At 44.2% G+C, this 19,189-nt stretch overlaps 1 protein-coding gene across 1 annotated transcript in view; it reads right to left on the bottom strand.

The window, feature by feature from the left end:
• The window catches only part of LOC104470527 (unconventional myosin-Vb-like), a gene marked incomplete at its 3' end in the record, with an annotated part of 48,318 nt that overhangs the window by 6,995 nt on the left and 22,134 nt on the right, over positions 1-19,189 (bottom strand). Inside the window, exons 11-16 of the mRNA XM_010085485.1 lie at positions 18,827-18,910; positions 14,460-14,609; positions 13,880-13,977; positions 9,984-10,070; positions 2,644-2,755; positions 1,233-1,444 (exon numbers count right to left, since the gene is read on the bottom strand). Of these exons, the coding sequence (XP_010083787.1) occupies positions 1,233-1,444; positions 2,644-2,755; positions 9,984-10,070; positions 13,880-13,977; positions 14,460-14,609; positions 18,827-18,910 (743 nt within the window). The remainder of the gene's footprint in view (positions 1-1,232; positions 1,445-2,643; positions 2,756-9,983; positions 10,071-13,879; positions 13,978-14,459; positions 14,610-18,826; positions 18,911-19,189) is intronic.

Raw genomic sequence — 19,189 nt, 5'->3', positions numbered from 1 at the left:
AATCGCTTTCACAAGCACAAATAACCCCACAAATTCAGTTAGCATCTGTGATGTTCCTCAAAAATACAGTATGATTTAGAAGAAATCCTTGGAACGAACATGGAATTCAATGGTTGCTTCAATAACTGATAGAAATCAGCGTTCATCCACCAATGAGGAATGAAGAAGTGACTGTGTAGGAGCCTCGCAGCAGACAGGCAGCATCTCACGTTGCCCAAGTACAGAGTTAACTGGGATGCAGATTTTGTAGCAGCACTTCTGATGGGGAGTTGCTAGCCCAGAGCCAGGGAGAACATTGCTCCTCAAAACCAAGCAACAGAGCTAACAGCTCCTCTAAGCAGAAAACAAGAAGGGAAACTGAAAGGACCCAAATCTACTTCTTGTTCCTATTTGGAAAGTGCCTGGAGCCAGCTTGGCTAGATGCAGGAGAACGGCAGGGTTTGACACGAATAAGGGGCACCAAGATGCAAGATGACCCACGTGTTGGGATGCTGTTACTGCTCCCAAACACCCACCTGCTCTCCAGCAAAACGTTATCTGCAGAAACCCCAGCGAGTCGCTGACACAAAGAAGCTTGAGGTTCCCACTCACAGAGAGTTAAAACTTTATTCTGTACTGTAAACAGCCCCGCTGCCAGTGATCTGGAGTGATTTTTCTCATTACAAAGGATGCGGTAAATCAATTCTGAGAACTCCCATTGGATACCAAGGAGGCACAAACCTGGTCCCTGCGGAAGCGGAGCGTGTACCAACTACCAAAGTGCTCACTGGCTGATCCAAAGGTATCAGTAGTTTCAGAAAAATATTAGCTCTGTGAAACATTTTTACCTAAATATCTCAGAATACTTCAGTCATCTGATTCCAGCCTAGCTGCCTATGCTATAGCCCTGGCCCACAACCTAGAAACTAAATCCATGTGGATACAAAATCAGTTTGAGACAAAGAATGTTGATCTCTTACCCCTGAATAAAGCTGGGGAGAGGGGGCAGGAATAAATCCTGATTTTAGCACAGAAACTGTCACCATAGTGGTACCTACACATATGATATGGATATCTTGTTTTCACAGGGCTGAAAGGCAACACCCCATGCAGAGCATTTTCAACATTTCTCATATGAAACCCCTAAGTTTAAGGTCTACAGGATGGAACAAATTGATAATGCAAGTACCCAGAAGCATTCTTCCATTTGATTTCCCAACCAGCCCCTCCTCGGAGGGCATCCTAGGACCCACCTCCGCGCCAGGTGCCCCCGCGTGTAGCGCTGGATGACGATTGCAGCTTGTCTCAGCCTTTTGAACTTGACCCTCTGCAACCAGCCCCGCACCATCTTCTGAATCATGATTGTGGCAGCTCTGAACTTATCTGCTCGCAGTTTCTCCAGATATGCCACTTGGCCTGCACGGAAAAAGATCTTGGTACGTCCAAACTGGAACTTGTCTGGATCCTTTTCAAAAGCATAAAGGAAACTAAATTTAATTAAGGCAAACATTGGTTAGTATTGTTTTGTTTTTTTTGTTTTTTTGTTTTTTTTCCAGTTTATGTTGCTCAGTAGATACAGATTTAAAAAAACCCATTGAATCAAATTTATCAGCTCAGCTCACATCTCTTCTTAACACAAATTCTGGATGTTTTTGGGGGGCTTGGGGTTTGGCTTTTTTGGGGGGTTTGGGGTTTTTGGTTTGGTTTGGGTTTTGGTCTTTTTGGGTTTTTGGGGGGTTTTTTTGTTTGGGTTTTTTGTTTTTGGTTTTGTTTTTTTTTTAAGTTAAATAGAGCTATGCAATGCCACAGGACTTCAAGAAAAGATTTATTTGTTGAAAAGATTAAGGCTTACATCTGCAAAGTCATACATGCAGTGCAAACGCCTCTGCAGCTAAGGGAAACTCCTGGTGCATAAGGAGAACAGGTTTTGCAGAGAAGCATCTGATTGAGTAAATTCCTCAAAATCTCACGAGGAAAACAAAGATTAAAAATTTAAACCTGGCTAAGGCATTGTGTGCATTCTGGGCTGCTCAACAGCAAGACAAAAGGAAAAAATCTTTATGGGTAGATTTATGATTTAAAAGTAACGCATGTGAGTCTGAGTAGAGAGGTTTTGGTGAGGAGAGGTGGCAAACACTTCTTATTTGCTTAAGAAAAAGAAGTCCCAATCTATGGGATGCTTTTTCTATGTATTAGAGGCTATTAAATGTTTCTTACATCAAGATAGGGCAATTATGGCATTTTTCTCTTACTCATTTGTGCAAAGAGACATTTAATGATGCAGTGACAGGACCGACTTTGACTAAGGTTCACAATGTTGTACACAGTATCCAAAGCTGGACCTCTGAAATACCTCCAGCTGTGGCTGGCCAAAATACTGGAGAGGTTGGAGGGACTAATTTTCTGGAGATGGCCAGTTGTTTACGTACAGTGACAACAAACTCTGGATTTCAGCAGCACAAGTACGTTCAGCTTGACTGCAACCAGGAGATCCCAAGTCACACTTGCCCACACTACCTCCTTGCAAGACTATCGCATTTTGGAAAAAGCCCCAGGCTGCACGAGCAGTGGGTGAAATAGGAGCACAGAGAGCAATTCAGATGACATCAAAGCCATGAGCTTCCTGCTGTAAATATAATTTCCAAAGATCTAGTCCCAGCTCACCTCAATGAGGTCTTCCAACAGGGTCTGACAGATCTGCTTCTTGTCGTTCTTAGAGAGGTCTCTCTTTTTCATAAGAACACAATACCGATTGAAAAAGTCATGGTAGGACCACCTGAAAGCAAAGCATACACAGGATTAGTCTGCATGCTGGACATTATTTCTTTAAAATAAAGAGTGTGGAGTCACAGATTAGTCAAAATATGAAATTCACAGACCAAGGGATCTCTCACCACTGCCCTCAACTGAAAGGAGCCGGGTCACTCAAGCCTGGTCCCCAGTCACCATCTCCCCTGCCACCGAATGACCCTAGCAGTCTGGAACAGAAAGGCCGTGGATCACCTTGTTTTCACTCCTCCTGATGTGCCTCCCAAGCTGCTGCATTTTACCAGCCAAATGCAACATCGCTGTTCCCTTCAGAAATGATCTGTTAATTTTGAAGAGATCACAGATCTCGTGATTTGGCCAAAAAATTTAAAAAGTAATCCTGATGATAGATAACAAATCAAACAGAAACTCTTCCTTATTTTGCTTTTCAAACTCTGCTGGATATTAATTTGAATCAATTAATTCACTAATCACTCCATATTGAGGTCTGTGGCTGAAACCTTTCAAACAAACACGAAATCTTTGGACCCTGAAAAGACAAAGCAGCCACTTGGAAGATGCTTCAGTGTCAGCAGCAGTGAACTATCCAGACACACAACACTAACTGAAGGAATTAGAGCACTGTATCTTTCTGCAAGGAAATATCACCTCCCGCCACCGCTGTCAGATGTAGAGCCTGTGCACTGGATCCTGAAACTGGTTCATCTGCCAAGTTTCAGCCTTCTCCACATGAACACAGTGAGTTATGGACCCCTCAAAACCTGCTTTGTTTCTTTTTTTTAATTAAAACACTAAAGCATTTCCAGCACTGTCAACTACAGCCATCATTATTTAAAAAAAAAAAAAATATGCATAACAAACAAAGGAAGATGGGAGAGAATTGCAGAGATTTTGATTTCTGCCCTCACTCGATGAAAGAATCTGTGAGCCTGACGCTCACCCGCGTGGATGTTCTGGCAGCCAAGATGAGAACACATCGTACAAGGAGCAGACACACAGAAACACCTCCTCCGCCACCCAGCAGCCCCATGCACCCCTTTATTTTTGTGTCATTACACCCAATTCTTCCTATTTTTCCCCTTCCAGGGAGAGGGGAAAAGAAAAGCAAAATAAATTGCAAAGGGCCAGAGCGATGCTTGAGATGGGTCTTTACACTCGGCCAGTTCTGCTGGGTGAGACATCCCACCACCTGAGCACCTCCCGCGTTCAAGGCTGCCATCTCGATAAAATATTTCCTAGAAAACAACAGAATAGTTCAGCTGGAAAGGACCTACAACCACCATCCAGTCCAACTGCTGATATAATCTGTAATGAAACCTCTTGAAGGCTGGAAGCTGGAATATTTGGTAAGACTGGCACACCAGAAACACAACACTTATTTCAAAATACATGACCAACACAGTTTGGGGTTTAAGCTTAAACTTAAACCTTCTCTTTGCTTCCTAAATGCCTTTGCTTGATAACTACATTTCCCATTTTGTACCCACACCCTAATCCTTTCGCTCTGTATAAATAAAACCCATTTTCATTTTAAGCACATCCGAGGCTTTGCGCAGCTCCGAATCAAACCTGATGGGAGAAGCAGCGCCCGAGGCATGCAGCCAGGCGCTGGAGACCTGCTGCCTGGCTCAGGTATTACTCAAGCCGGGGAGAGCTTGTGGTGGGGAGAACGGAGAAGGAGAGAGCTGGTCTGCCAGAGCCTGTTTAGGGGCTGATATTATCAACTGCTGCTATTTGGAGGATGAAATCATCCTGGAGGTGCCTCTTAAACAATGGCAAAGAGGCAACACGGGTGAAGGAGGGCATGGGTCCACGCTGGGCAAAAAGCAGCAAAATCCATCTTCTTCCTGCACCGAGACAGAGATGAAGATCCCGCAGATCAAGAGGCAGATACCTGCAGAAAATCCTTAAAAGTAGTTCATAAATCACTGCTTAAAAGATCTTTCTTCAGAGCCTGTTGCTCTCATGTGGTGGTATGAGATGATCTTCCACTTGTTTCCATTTGAGCCCATCTTTAACACAGATAACTCACTTTTGAGGATTAAATCTCACATGAAACACTGGAATTGGCAGGGAATTCGCTCACTGATTGCTGTTGGGGTGTTTTGCTGGGCTGGCAGCATCCATAGTCCTCTATCCACATCTCCCACAGGTTCACAGCCAAACGCTGCACCTCCACGGCACAACATCGCTCACCCGTGATCGCTCTCTGATTTAACAGGAGATGACAATCCCGAGATCACACTGCTTGTATCATTGTCCACCGAACATCAAGATAAAAGCTCTGCCATGCTGGGGCTCCGGAGCTGGTCCATCAGGAGTTTCGCTGGAATATTTGCAGCCCCAGTTCACAAGCAAAAACAAGCTGCTGGGGTTCATAGGTGCTGCTACAGGATCATTCCCCAGAGAAAGGAACGATTAAAGCACTCAGGTTTAACATAACATGCCTGGTTAAACCACTCCAGGTTCAAAGCAGGATAAAATTACCTTTTAACTACACGCTTTGAGAGAAACAAACGTGATCCCCCAACTCTACAAGAGAGAGATTTTTGTTGCAGAAATACTAAGACTCAGTGCTTTGCTGCACAAACTTTTTGGTTTTAATTCTTTTTCACTTTTTTTTTTTTTAAGGTTTAACATCTGCGTCTTCAGCAAGGAAAAGGAAAAAAATAAAAGAGAAAAACTTGTTTCCTTCCTGCGAGACCACAAAGCAATTTACAGCACAAGACAGAAGATGTGCTGTTTTACCCCACAGCTTCGCAGGTCAGCACAGATTATGGGAAGGTTAAACCTCGGTTCAACTTGTCGACAGGTATTAAATTGAAAGCAGACCTTGGATTTTCAGGACGCTGCCACACAACGTGGACATGCCTTATTGCAAGGAGCTGGAAACCAGCAAGGGCCACTAAATAGATACAATTCCTTGTAATTATCGAGTTATAGGATCCAGACAAGTGGTAAAGGTGAAGAGCTGTAGCCAGGAGGAGTTTTGTACCTGCACAGCTGAGGAAGAAGGAGAAGGAGGCACGAAGGACTGGGCAGATTCTACCTAAACTCTTCCCAAGGGGGGGAAAAAAAAATCTCAGGGCTGAGATCAAGCACAGCCAACCTTGAACATCAAAATTTTACTTTGAAGTCAGCACAGGTCACTAAAGGAAAGAGGCAATAAAAGGAATGGAAGGACACGGGAAAAAAAAAACCAAACAACTTCCTTGGGCTCGAGCAGCAAGGAGGATGCTCAGGAGCTTGGATGGTCAACCCAGCAATTTGTTTGTCATCTAGAGGAATTAGACAGAGGGATAAGCCATAACACATGCCACAAATTAAACCCTGAATCTGTCGTTTAAAAAAACCTAAAATTTGGATGCTTTACACAAAACTACAACTGGGTGCAAAGCAAAGGCGTTGCTCCTGCCTGAAATCACAGGGCTACGAACCCAGCACCACGTGCTGCCATCCCCTGAAGGGATCAATAATTTAAGCAGTAGGAGCTGGACTCTATTGATCTTCCTACAGAAGCTGAAGTCTGTTTGGGGGAAGCAGGTTGAATACCTGAGCCAAGATTTGACATGAAATTATTTTGGAAACTGTGGTTCAGGAAGAAAATTGTTCTTGCCTTGTTTACCGTAGCAGAACAGATCTGCCTTTCAATTAGCTCTAAAACATGCAGGCTGGCATGGCTTGAAATTATCTGGAATATATTCAAAGAGCAGAGTGAGAGGGAAAAAAAAAAAACCAACCCTCTATTTACATATTACCTTTGTTGTGAGTGGGGGGAGCAGGCAAACAGAACTGCTGGTGGCCAAAGTCATTTATAGGTTTTGTTTCCCTGACTGCAAGACAGCTAAAGGCACATTATAAAAAAAATTATTTTATATCCAAGGATGCTCACGATCCATTTCAATTATGAATGCTTAATGTTTAGAGAGTTTAGCAGCTGTGATTTTATACTGAATTGATACAAAGATGCTGCATCTGACAGTCAGAGGAAGCAGCCAAGTGCCAAAACCATTTACAACAATAAATTTCATACATAGCAACTATAATAAGAATATTTTGGAGAGACTGCAACGATGACATTATTCAGCGTGACTGCCCCGTGGGAGACCGCCGCCTTTGTACCACCACCGTGAAGAAAAATGTAGAATTTTGACAAAATCCAAGATAAAAATTTGTTTTAAAGAGGATTTTTGTCATCAGTGGAGATCTGCACCAATTAATTCTCTACAGCCTAATCTTTATGTAGCCCGTTTCTACAAAGAAGATGAATGGTTTTATAGTAGAGACATCTTCCACGCTTTACCCACAGAAGCTGATGATAGATTTACTATCTACATGTTTAAGACAGTCCATTCATCACAGTCATTTATGTACATGCTGACAAATCCATTTCTTAACCGCTGCGTAACATTTCAAACCAAATGATACATTTTCCATTTCCTTGAGTGCAGCGTACCGTGGAAATGATAAAAAAAAGCCAGGTGTGCTCCAAGTGAGTCTTCATCTTTTTAGGAATATATCATGTCTTACATGGGTTGAAGAACATTAAAACCTGTATTAAAACTTATTATTTTTCTTAAAGGAACCAGGTAAAAAAAAAAAATCGAAGCCTCAAAACATTCAATTCAACTCATGAGGGAAGAGTGTGAAATAACAGCAGAAAGTGGCTTTATCCAGGATCTCTGACCCAAAGCCACACCACTTGAAGAACTTATTCTTGTGACAGTACGCTGGAAAATATTCAGATGTAAATACACAAGGATGAAGATAAACATTTTCTTCTGTTTCTGTAATAAAACTTCTCTCGAGGTAAAATGTTTTGAAAATTCTCTCTTGCTCCAAAGGTAAATTTCTTACACCCAAGCGAAACAAAACTCACCAAGATCAAGTTTTCTATTATTATTTTAAGTGGTTTAAATTTATAGCCTTCACGCAGGGTTTAAATTTAAAGCAATCTCCCTCCTTTTTGGTTTTATCCTTAAACAACCATTATAATCCATCTTGTCTCAAAATATAAGGAGATCTGGAGGAATAATCAATGCTCACTGTGATGAAAACTGAGAGTGATCTTATGGCACGTAGAAACTCAGAATTACACCATCTATTACATTTCCCACAGAAGAAGATCCTGCAGAAGCAGTTTTTGCGACTGAACTGGAGAAAGTCACTCGGAAAGGCTGAAATAGCTATTTACACCTTTTTTTTTTTTTTTTTTTCCCCTGGAGGAAGAACAAAAGCTGACAAGATGCAGTGATGGAAGAATTCTGTAATCTTAGCGTCCTGAGAAAAAGATCTCATAACCAAAAGCACACAAGCAGAGACAAAACCATTCCTTTGGAGTCTTTCAGGGTGGAGCGGTCTTCATACTAGTCAATTGTTTGCCATAAATAGATCTTTGCTGGTCTCCAGGTGCTGCAGTGGAGTCTCCCTTCTGTTCCCCCTCCCCAATTACTAACTATACATCAATTTTAGCACCCTGGGGTCTAAACTGCAGAGTTAAGTGAGCAGAGATGGAAAAAAGCTACATGTTTCTAGGAAAATTATGAATGGAGAGGAACAGGACATCCCTGCAGCCATGCTAAGACCAGCAGCAAAACCCATGGGCAACCCTCAAATCAGAGCTCCCCAAATTCTCCCTGCGACCCGCAACTGCAGAGCCACGAGCACCCACTGCACTGGGGAGCACGACAATGTGTTTAAGGAGCATAAAACTGCATTTCTGTGGCCTTTTCTGAATGAAACCATAGCGATTTCACCGCTCTAGGGCTTCCACTGCAAGAGGACAGGCAGGTGGACTTGGCCCTGCAGCCACTTCAACAAAGAATAAAAGCTAATAAAGATAATTAAAAGTCCTGACCCATGGGCTGGTTTTTAATTTTCCATTTAGGAGCAACTTTGTATTAATTACATCCACAAATGCCTTGAAGACTTCAGAGACAGGAGCCAAAGGTGATGTTGGGTTTCCTAACAGGGCCAGAGACAGGAGGACCCAAATCTCCATCCACCTCCCTGCCACCCTCCCATGCTGGCAAAGGAGAGAAATAAATTGGTTTCTAGGAACCTTTTTTGTCTTTTCTTTCCCTTTTTTCCCCTTTTTCTTTTTTTTCCTTTTCTTTCTTTTTTTTTTGTTTTTTTATCTCTTCATCCTTCTTAAGGAGCTGGGCTCAGCCACTCAGAGAGATCCCCATCACCAGCTTTTTTGCCCATCCATGGAGGTGACTGGCCAGCAGATGTTTTTTGGGGCTTAGGTGCAGCAGAACCACCTCACGTCAACGCACAGAAGCTGCCATCAATTGTCAGAGGCTCTTTGCAGATGAGAGTAACTGGGTAGGCAGCACACTTCTCCCCATAAACCAGGACAGGGAGCTTCTCATGGCGCTTAACATCACGCTTAGCCGACTCTTTACTGAGCATATTTATAACTCCTTTATTCCATATAAAAAGGCTGATGGCTATGCTGACATTAACACAAAGCCACTCGGTGCTAAAACGCAACTGATGCATTTTTAGAATTATTTGCCCTTGTCATCTTCAGAGCTTATTTATAGTTTCTGTTTTCTGATTTATTAAGCCCTAAAAACCTCTTCTGAATTTTGTGCCACAATCAGCAAGAGCCACACCACCCATAACCTTTCCTTTTTAAGATGCAAGAGCTTGAAGCCTCGTACACTTTGGATGTGCGGTGTGAAACTCTGCAATAATAATTTACAACCCATATTTTCTTTCTCTGAAAGGATAATAAAAAAAATTTTAGCTGAAATCACTATTGCAGCATGTGTCTGAAGCCTGGAAGGAAAAAAGAAAAAGGAAAGAAAGCAAACTGTACAGTGCAAGGAGTTTTTGTGTGGGGAGCTCCAGGCAAGTAGGGAAGAAGTCCTCCAGGGCAACGCTTGCTTCCATCACCAGCACCTTCAGAGATTTCCCTTTTTTTTTTCTCAGGTTCAAAAACACCAAATGAAATTCTGGACACAACACAGCCCCACTTTGCAGCTCATCACTTGGTAACAAACCTGAGATTTGAGGAACCCAGGACCTCATGGGGGTTGTGCAAAATTAAAAAAAATATATATATATATAAAAAGGGGAAAATCTATCCTGGATATAAACCAACCTAAATAAACCCGTTTGTCCTGAAAACACTGGTGTTTTCTTCTCCCTCCCTCGCCCCAGATGATGAACTTGTTGAGTAAAGCAAGCCAGCAGCACAACGCTGCAGCGAATTCCCAGCACGGTACCTGGACGGGAAGCCAGCTGCACTGATGCGGATAGTCTCCAGCACTCCACAAGCTCTCAGCTGCTGCACCGCTCTCTTCGGATCAAATCTGCAATTATAGTTAGGAGAGAGATGAACGCAGTGAGAAGGAACCCACATCATCAACCTGAAGCATCCACAAGAATGTTTATGTTGGCATCCTTTGCAATATCTCTAATTTTGAACCCAATAATTTATATACGGTGCACACTGGGGAGTTCAGTCCTTTATATCCATCAATACACTACACTAAGAAAAAATGTAGTATTGCCTGAAAAAGCTTGATGGTGACTCTTTTGGAGAAAGGAATTACCTTCCGATTTGTAGAAAAAACCCTTATATAAGGTATAAGGACCAAAGAAAACCATACATCCATGGATAGCTTTTGTCCATAGCCATTCCCTCACAAAACTCGGTATAACCACAAATTTTGTGAACAGCTTGCACAGATGTCACGCGTTTTCTCTCCGTGTCACTAGATGTTGTGCTTCTCAAGCGCAATGAACCCTGCTATTGCCCTACTATCAATGCCAAGTGGTACTCTTGGGACAAGATGCCAATCTGCTGCAATTAGTCTCCAAAGCCACCACCTATCCAGCTATATCAAGCCACAAAATTAAAATAAAGAAAGGAATCTGCACCAAGAGCAGGTACCAGCATCCACCATCAGTCCTCCCTTCTTCCACCCCAACACCAAATGCACAAAGAGGTCCCAGCTCTCCAGCTCGAGACGTTGGACCCTGGAAGAAGTCGTTGGATCAAGCTTGGACTCATAAGATGCAGATCTCCACAGATGTAAATGATGTCCACAGATGTGTTAGGTTTCTAGAACAAGGATGAGGAACAAAAGCTTCTCAGGTACCTGCTTGTCCCTTCCTGAAAGCCCAAAGTATTTACACCTGCAAGTCAAGACTGCATGAATAATTCTGCTTGGCCTCCGCTGTGCATTAAGAAACAGGCCCTCGCGACTTTGTGCATTTTTTAATTCCCCAGACCTCTCAAGTCTAGAGCAAATTATTCACTACAACACCGCAAAGAAGATGCAGGGTGGAAAAATCCGTCTTGGCTGTCACTCACTTCAAGGAAGAATCCACGAGGGTACAATTTCCATAAGAATAAATAATAAACACGACTGGTGAATGGATGAGGAAGCTTCAGACCTGGAAAATCCCAGGGCAGTGTACACTGTACACACAAGGGGAGCTTCCTGCAACTTCCAAGCCCTGCTCAGTGGGGGTGAAATGCAGTAACCAGAGCGGCTGCAGTGATTTCTCAGCGTGGAAAGCCAGGACCCTCTCTAGTGACAACTCCAGCTATGGGCTGAAGCTGAAATAAAGAACTTAAAAGTGGCACAGCACACATGATTACGAATTCCTTTTCCTTGCCATGGCAGGTAGAAGCACCTAGCAGCTTGCTTTTGGCCTGAAAACTCAAGTAAGAGACCACAAACCCTGCCTGAAATGGAATCTGGAAGGAAAGTTGTCAAAGGTACAAGCTGAAGTCAGGCATGCCCCTCACACCTCTCTCTTGGAAATCTTCTCCACGGGGGATCAGCCTCAGATGCAGCAAATATCACTGTGTGGTGCCAACGCTTCCTCCAGGCTGGAAGTCAGACACCCCTCAACTTGCTAAGAAACAAACTGCATCAAGATGTAAAGCAGGAACAAGAGCAAAGCAGGTTGCAAGAGACTTTCAGGAGGTCTGTAATCCAACCTCTTATGTTCGGAAGCCAGAGCAGACCCACAGCTCAGGGCTTTACCCAGCCAAGGGCTGAAAGCATCCAAAGATGGAGTTTGCACGACCTCTCCAGGCACCCCGCTCCACTGATAGACTGTTCTTACGGAGAAAAAAACAAACAAATGTTTCCTTATCTCCAGGCTGAACTTCTCATTCCAATTTGTGGCCATTGTCTCCTCTTTTCCCACCACACACCGCTGCTCCATCCTCTTGGAAGCTCCTGTAAGAACTGTGAGGCTGCTATTAGGTCCTTTCTCTTCTCCAGGCTAAACGTCTCCTTTGAGCAAAAATGTAATGTTCTTTTGAGCTGAAAAACATTATGTTTTAGGAAGAGGAAAAGGTCTGTGTTTTTTTTCACTGAACATCGAACATAACACCAAGTGTTCTGCATGCTACAAGATACTATTTTAACGCTCACCCAGAGCAGTGCCACTGATGTCTCATTTCACTAATACCTCCTGGCACCGAGTATTTTTCAGCACAAGTGCCTCTGAAATGCAGAATCTTTTACAGCCATCCCAATGTTCCCCCCAGCTTCATCCAGACCTGAGATTTACATACAAGCAAACAGACTTTATTTGAGCCATGCCAAGGATACAAATTCCTCAAGCTGGTGGCAGCAAACATTGACCAAGGTTCCCAGCTCTCAATCTCAAGCAATCCATGATGGGTGAGGAGGGAGATAATCTCTTACAGAATAACCCCAAGATGCCCAAACCAGTGCTTTCTATCTTGTAAATGGAGGTGCAACACCTCCACCCCCACCCAAAGCACCCTCTCCTGTTGTTTCCAGCCCATGGAGACTCCTGTGATGCTGCTGGCTGCGAGCAGACACAAGCAGAATTGTCCTCCTGGTATCTGCTACCCCTAACAGGGAAGATGAGTTCATTTAGATAATTACTGCACCATGACAACCAGGAGCTTGCACATTTATAAAACAGTATTAACTGTATCCCGAACGGAATCACAAAGTTAAAGGCAAAGAAGTGAAGATGGATGGGCTGAAAGTAGAGCCGAGGTAGGACCATGGAGTCTTGGAAACACCCTTTGGAAAGGTGAAGCCACTTCACGATGCAGAGCATCTACCACAAAGTTAGAAAATAATTTTATGCTTCAGATAAAGAGAGCAATCAAACAAAAAGAGTAATCCTGAATTTCATTTAAATGGTCACCTGGTGCAATCAGCAACAAGAGACTGAGGCCCCAAGCACCTCCAGTACCTACAAAGTAGTACATGAAACAGATACCACAGAAACTGCAGTCCCAGCGCAGACAGCCAACACAGCCCTCTCCAGAGCTGTTAACTCATCATCTAATGAATAAATTAGAGATAAGCCAGTTCCTGAATGTCTTCTAACCATTAACACCCTTCACTTTGCTGTTTGCAGGGGGAGAAGAGCCAGGCTGGAGAAGCTTCCTGGCAGATACATATCCACCAACACATCACAACCAAGGGTGAGCCTGTTTACGGATGCTTCATCCTCCTTTCCAGGACACTCTTGGAGCCATCTCTGCACTCCGAGGTGGCATCGTGCTCACCGGGAGCACTCAGACTGTGTTGGATCAGCTGGAGGGTGAGCCTTCGTGCTTACGGGTTACAACTATAACCCTGATTTCTTAAATGTCACCACCTGCAGTTTATGCCAGAGCCCTCAGAATTCATCAGAACAAGATCTATAACATCCCTGCATACTAATGGCCGAGTTTTTTGGAGTTACAGGGAACAAAACTGGGCACAAATACATTATCTCAGAGATCAAACAAGGCTAACAGCTATTTGCTCACAACATCCACAGCTTGCGATACACCTCTGAGCACCAGAGGAAGATCAAAACTGTCTTTTTGCTTCAGCTGTTCACTCACCTGGAAACCTGCCCGAAGTTGATAGAAGTCAGGTTTCTACTTCTTCCACATTTAATTTGGAAGCACTAAGATATTTTTGTTCATTTTACAAGCACACCACTTATCTCCACGTTTTCATTCCATTCAAACCACAAAATGAAACCCAAGAGAAGTGACTCTGGCAAACTACAGGGACCTTCCAGCTACAAGGGAAGTAATCTGGGTAGCAAGAGGAAAAGTCCGAAGCATACTCTGTTGCTATGATCCTGAACACATCTCCTCCTCTGAAAGCCCACTTACTTGAAGGGGAGCTTCTCGTCGTTGGGCTTGATGCAGCGCACGTAGTGCGGGGTGGTGGCGTTCAGGGTCTCCATGAGCAAATGCAGGGAGTTGCGGAACTGAAAGACAAAACCATTTGTTTTGAGGAGGGGTGAAGGTGCTGTACCATGCAAGCCAAGCTGCCAGAAGCCAAGGGTGGAGACAGCACAACCCCTCCGGGCCCCTGTTGCACTGCCTGACTGTCCACACAGGGGAAAAAAGCTCTTTTTCTCAAGTTGTTTGAATTTATGCGCACCATTGTACATTGGGATACAGTTCAGTGAATCCCAGAGTGGCCTCCACCCTCCTTAGGGCACGTCCTTCCAGTCAAGACTACTTGACCCTGTTCAGAGACACTGCTAGAAGGCATCCAAAACACAACAGCCAAACTGCTCCCATCCTCAACACAGGTCACGGGAAGGTCTCCTCACTTATCCCCACAACAATTTTTTATTTATCTCTGCTTTGAGCTGAAGAAACAAGATCTGAACTGTAAAAATGTATCTGGATTCCCCTGCCCTGTTGCCCTGACATTGACTGACCCGCTCATATCGTACGTTACCTGGTGCCCCACTGTTTTCTTGTGCTCCTTATTGGCAGCTTTGATCGCTGGTCTGGCAGAACGGATGCTGATTTTGGATGTTCCCTTTCCCTTGGAAGTGGTGGGTGCAGCATCCTTCTCATCTTGGAATAAGTCCGCTATCATTTGATACTAAAACAAAAGACGATGTGTGAGCACCTCTGGCCCTGCTCTTTGCCGAATGAGGCAGGAAAGGAAAAAAATTGTAATAAAGTGAAATCAAGAAGCATTGCCTACAGAAACCACATCAGCAGGACCACTGGCCATTCTGTTTTGTCGTTCACCAAACCTTGAAATGCGCACATTAAATCACACAAGTGAAAAAAAGAGGATGGCCAGCTGAAAGGCTGCATCACTGATGCGTTGTCCACAGTACAAAACACAAATAAGAAATTATTCTCGCTCCCAGGCTTCCTTTCGAGCTACTCATTGAGTCCTGATGGCAGCAAGGATGCTGCCTGCATAATGTATCCCCCAGGAACGGGGTCTCCACAAGAGCACAGGCAGCAGTCCGCTCCCACCACTGGCCCAGAAGCACCCCTGCTTTTCTGAACAATTAAGAGACACCAGCGCTTCCTCACTAATTACCTGCATTTCAGAATAAATGAGCAAGGCGACCGCAGGACCACCATCCTGCAGCCCTGATAGCACCACACTTTGCTCCTCAGATCCCTGAAGTCTGGGGTTTTGGCAAGGCAGCAGCAATGGTTCCACTTCATAAATGAGAGAACAGGTGAGCTGGTAAACGCAGTTCATGGTTGGTTTTGGTTTTTTTTTAAGGGGCAGGATCTTCAACTCTGCATCAGGCTGGGGAACCTGAATACTAAGCAAGCCACAATAAATCTGGGCTGGTTAGCAGGGCTGTTAAATCTCGACTCCAGTTGTGCACCCACACAGGTCCCTGCTACAGCTGTGCTTACATTCCAACAGTAAATTCTTAAAACCTAAGAAAAACCAGCCCAGGGACACTGCCAAAGCACCCGTGATGCCGCCCCAGCAGCACACAGACCACCAGCAACTCCTCCAAAAGCCAAATGTGGTTGTATTTCCATTAAGATCCCGAGAAGATCGCAGGGGTTCACCACTCTGCAGACATTACCGGACAGCCTCATGCCATAAAGGGCTGCCTGGCTCTCCGCCACATCCCTGGACTGAGACAGGGATATTTCCAGCCCTGGTCCTGCAGGCCGTTCGCACAGCTTGCTAGCACAGCAGCTTAAATACCACGGTGGAAAGGAAACTGTTTGCATTACGTTATCAAATTGCTCACAGGCAATACTGCTTCATACTCATGGGTTTTATTTTTATCTCTGCAGCTCACTCAACTCCTACCAGAATAAAGGCTCGCCCCTTCTTTGCCTAACCCTCTATCCCCCCCCAAAAAAGGTGACATGTTACCATCATGGGTGCTTTGACTCCTGCAAATACAGGATGGTTGGGTGGCATGTGCTTGATGCTGGGAGCCATCCAACACAGGTTCCACTTTACTATCTCGTGCCGGAAAATGTGGTGAAAGCCCCGGCTGTAATTTCAGGTTTCAAAATATCTTCTCAACACATAGCTGGAAGTGCCATCGATCCCTCTGTCCACTTGCTATTAATAGCAGGAGTGCTTGCTCCAGCGGAAATGCTCAACAAGAATCTCAGAGGTGAGTTTTCAGCTTGCTTAAAGCAAAACTGGTGGAACTGAGACTACCTGTAGCAGCCCAGGATCTATTCCTGAGGGCTAAGTGAGAAGGACAGATCTCTCCTTCCCAACTGGCAGAGTCAAAACCACTGGTGCATCATTACAGAGGACTGGAATATAATATCTTAAGAGCACACTCATATGCTTTCAATCAGTATTCAAATCTGTTTCCTTGATTCAAAGAACATCAACTCGCAACTGTTTTGGTTGATCAGCGCTAAAAAAAATTAATTAGCTGCTTTAAAAACTCTCTTTCACCATATTCTTGGCAGCAATAATTGCATTGTAATTAGCAGAATGCAATTCTGCCTTGGTGGGAGCGCTCCATCGGCGATGCACTTGCTGACGGAGAGGTGTTTAAGTTCTTGCCATGTTCAATTGATAGCTGTCCCCCTTGCCCCACGTATCGTGTTAGTGGGAATACAAAGAGGGATGCTGTGAGCACTGTAATACAGGGCTGAGCATGAGTACAGGACAGAGTCCTCCTGGCAGAGAAATATTTTTATTTGTTTATACCCACAGAGGGCACATGGCAGGACGGGGAGGGAGGGGGGAACCCCACAAAAAACAAAAAAAACCACAAAACAAAAAAAACACTGAAACAAAAAAAAAACCCCCAAGAAAAACAAACAAACAAAAAAACCACAAAAACAAAACCAAAACCAAAAGACAACTGAATCTGCTGGACAACAGGGTTAATGAATGCAGGAGCAGAAGATCAGGTTTTGGAGGCTTTGCAGGATGAGGATGCTCCTGCCAAGGAAACCGCTGTTCTTCCTCCCAGAACAGCACAGCATCAGCACAGGAAGGCAGAAATTCATCCAACTATCACCCAAAGCTTCTCAGAGACAAGTGCATTTGAGAGTGTTTTAATCTAGACCACAAATGAAGGTTTTGGTGTCACCTACAGAGCCACCACCATGAATTCACAAGGTCCTAACGCCTCATCTCAACGAGCATTAGCTTAGTTTGCAGACTGAGTGAGCCCAAATCTTTGGTCCCGAGGCATACACTCAAATTACTTTTTAGGTCAAGTAAACCAGTTGCAAAGAGCAGGGTTTGGAGTTGGTTTTTGCTGTTAAACCGAAGCCCAGCCTGCTCTGATATCATATTATGGTCCCTATATAGGAGAGAGAGAAAAGGAGGAGATGCTGCCAATACACTCACTTCAGCATTTTTTTAAATTTATTTTCTTAAGGAACAAGTTGCAGGTGGCACCATCCCCACCACTCTACAACACACTGCTCCAATGAGTTCCAGCTCTCCTCTGCACCGTCAGACACGGCCAGGTCTGCAGCACTACCTCCAACAGCGACTTCAGCGCCGGCTAAACAATTCATCATCCAGCATCAATTATTCCTGCAGGTTCCTCGGCATTTCTAATAAGCTCTAATCACACCCCGTTTTTACCTTGGGAAAGCTGTGAGCTTCCCAAACACAGAGATCTTGGTTTGGGTTTTATTAAAGCCCAGCTTCACAGTTATTAGACTCGCAACTACCCCCATGGATGAGAAAACTGCACATCTTGCCATCTTCAGGTGAATTCATTGCTTAGATGGAGGGCAAGCCACTGACAACGCTCAATTTCCCATTCTCATCTCTCTTACTTTGACAAGAACAAACTCCTGCTTAAAATGCTCCTAACAATAATCCTTCCTCCCTTCCCTACTCATCACGCTCCTTAGTTAGGGTGGAAGGTCCTACCCAGCCGTAAACCCAAGGGAGAAAAAAATCTGGATATGCAACAGATCTGCTGCAATATGCAGGGAGGATTCAAAATTCATGATGTAAAAAAAATAAATGCAAGTTAACAAGCTGGTCTGAGCTGGGGGAAGCTCTGAAATGGGTTGGAGAAAATCAGATATCCTACACCACACACAAAGTCTGGTGTTCACAGACGCCAGTGGGAAGTCTCAGACTTGAAGCTCTTGCATGACCCACACCAAAGCCTGCAGAGCCCCCCAGCTGCTGCCTTTCTGCTCCCAGCAGCCCACCGAGTTCCCAGATCTCAGGACTAACGGAGACTCGAAACCCCAGGTGCCAAAAAGCTCTTTTCCAGGAAATTTGGCATTCGAGGTCAATCAATACATCTCTGTTGGTACCAATAAGTTGTTTTTCCAATACTCAGGAGAGGAAAGGCACATGGCACAAATGTAATACAAGAGCGACAGCAACCTTGATCATCAATACGTGTTAATTAGTTAATATTGCATATTGGCAGCAGCACAAAATAGCTCTTCAGGAGCCAGATCAACTCAAAAAGTTCATGTTACATTTCCAGCACTGTAAATTAACCCTGTTTTTTCCATACTAATTATTAAACTCATTAAGTTGCAGGGTCAAGTATGATGGTTAAGAAGAAGGGCTATTTTCGTACAGAAGGGTGGTAGGGTCAGCAACGACACCCACCATATACAAACCACACTGCTGACCATGGTTTTTAATTCCAGGATCACCTGTGGCTCCACATGCTTTTTGAGAACACTTTTGGTGACAGGTGGGGAGCTCCAAGCAAGAGTTAAATGGGATTTACACTGCCCTGTTCCTGATTTTTGCTCTCGGTGACCAAAAAAAGCAGAGGATCAACAGGTTTGGAAAGGATTTTTCTGATGCACTTCAACAGGACACCAACAGCAGGGTGGAGGAGAGCAGGATGCTTTTACCTTGCTGGCTTTCAGGATGTTGATCTGCTCCTCGTACACAGTGTCTCTGTTCTTCTCCAGAAATCCCTCGCTCTGGTATTCCACCTAGGAGGAGACAAAGAAGCCCAGAGGATAAAGTCCAACCACACAGGGACAAGGTGCATGTCCCACCACTGCCCTACTGTTGGAGCTCATCTGAGAAACCACACTGGGAAAAATAACGAATCTAAAGGTCACTTTTTATTAAAGAAAGTGAACCTGAATGAAAGCAAAATCCTAAACACAAACACAAATTGTTTCTTAGTCATCAGACTGCTCTGTATGGGACCCAACCGCACTTCCATGGAAACCAGGGGTAAAAATGCAAAGATCATCAGTCCCTCT

This window comes from Pterocles gutturalis, unplaced genomic scaffold (assembly GCF_000699245.1).
Source record: "Pterocles gutturalis isolate BGI_N339 unplaced genomic scaffold, ASM69924v1 scaffold8255, whole genome shotgun sequence".
NCBI classification, from domain to species: Eukaryota; Metazoa; Chordata; class Aves; order Pterocliformes; family Pteroclidae; genus Pterocles; species Pterocles gutturalis.
Note: the sequence above shows the minus strand (reverse complement) of the source record. Positions and strands in the feature narration are given on the sequence as shown.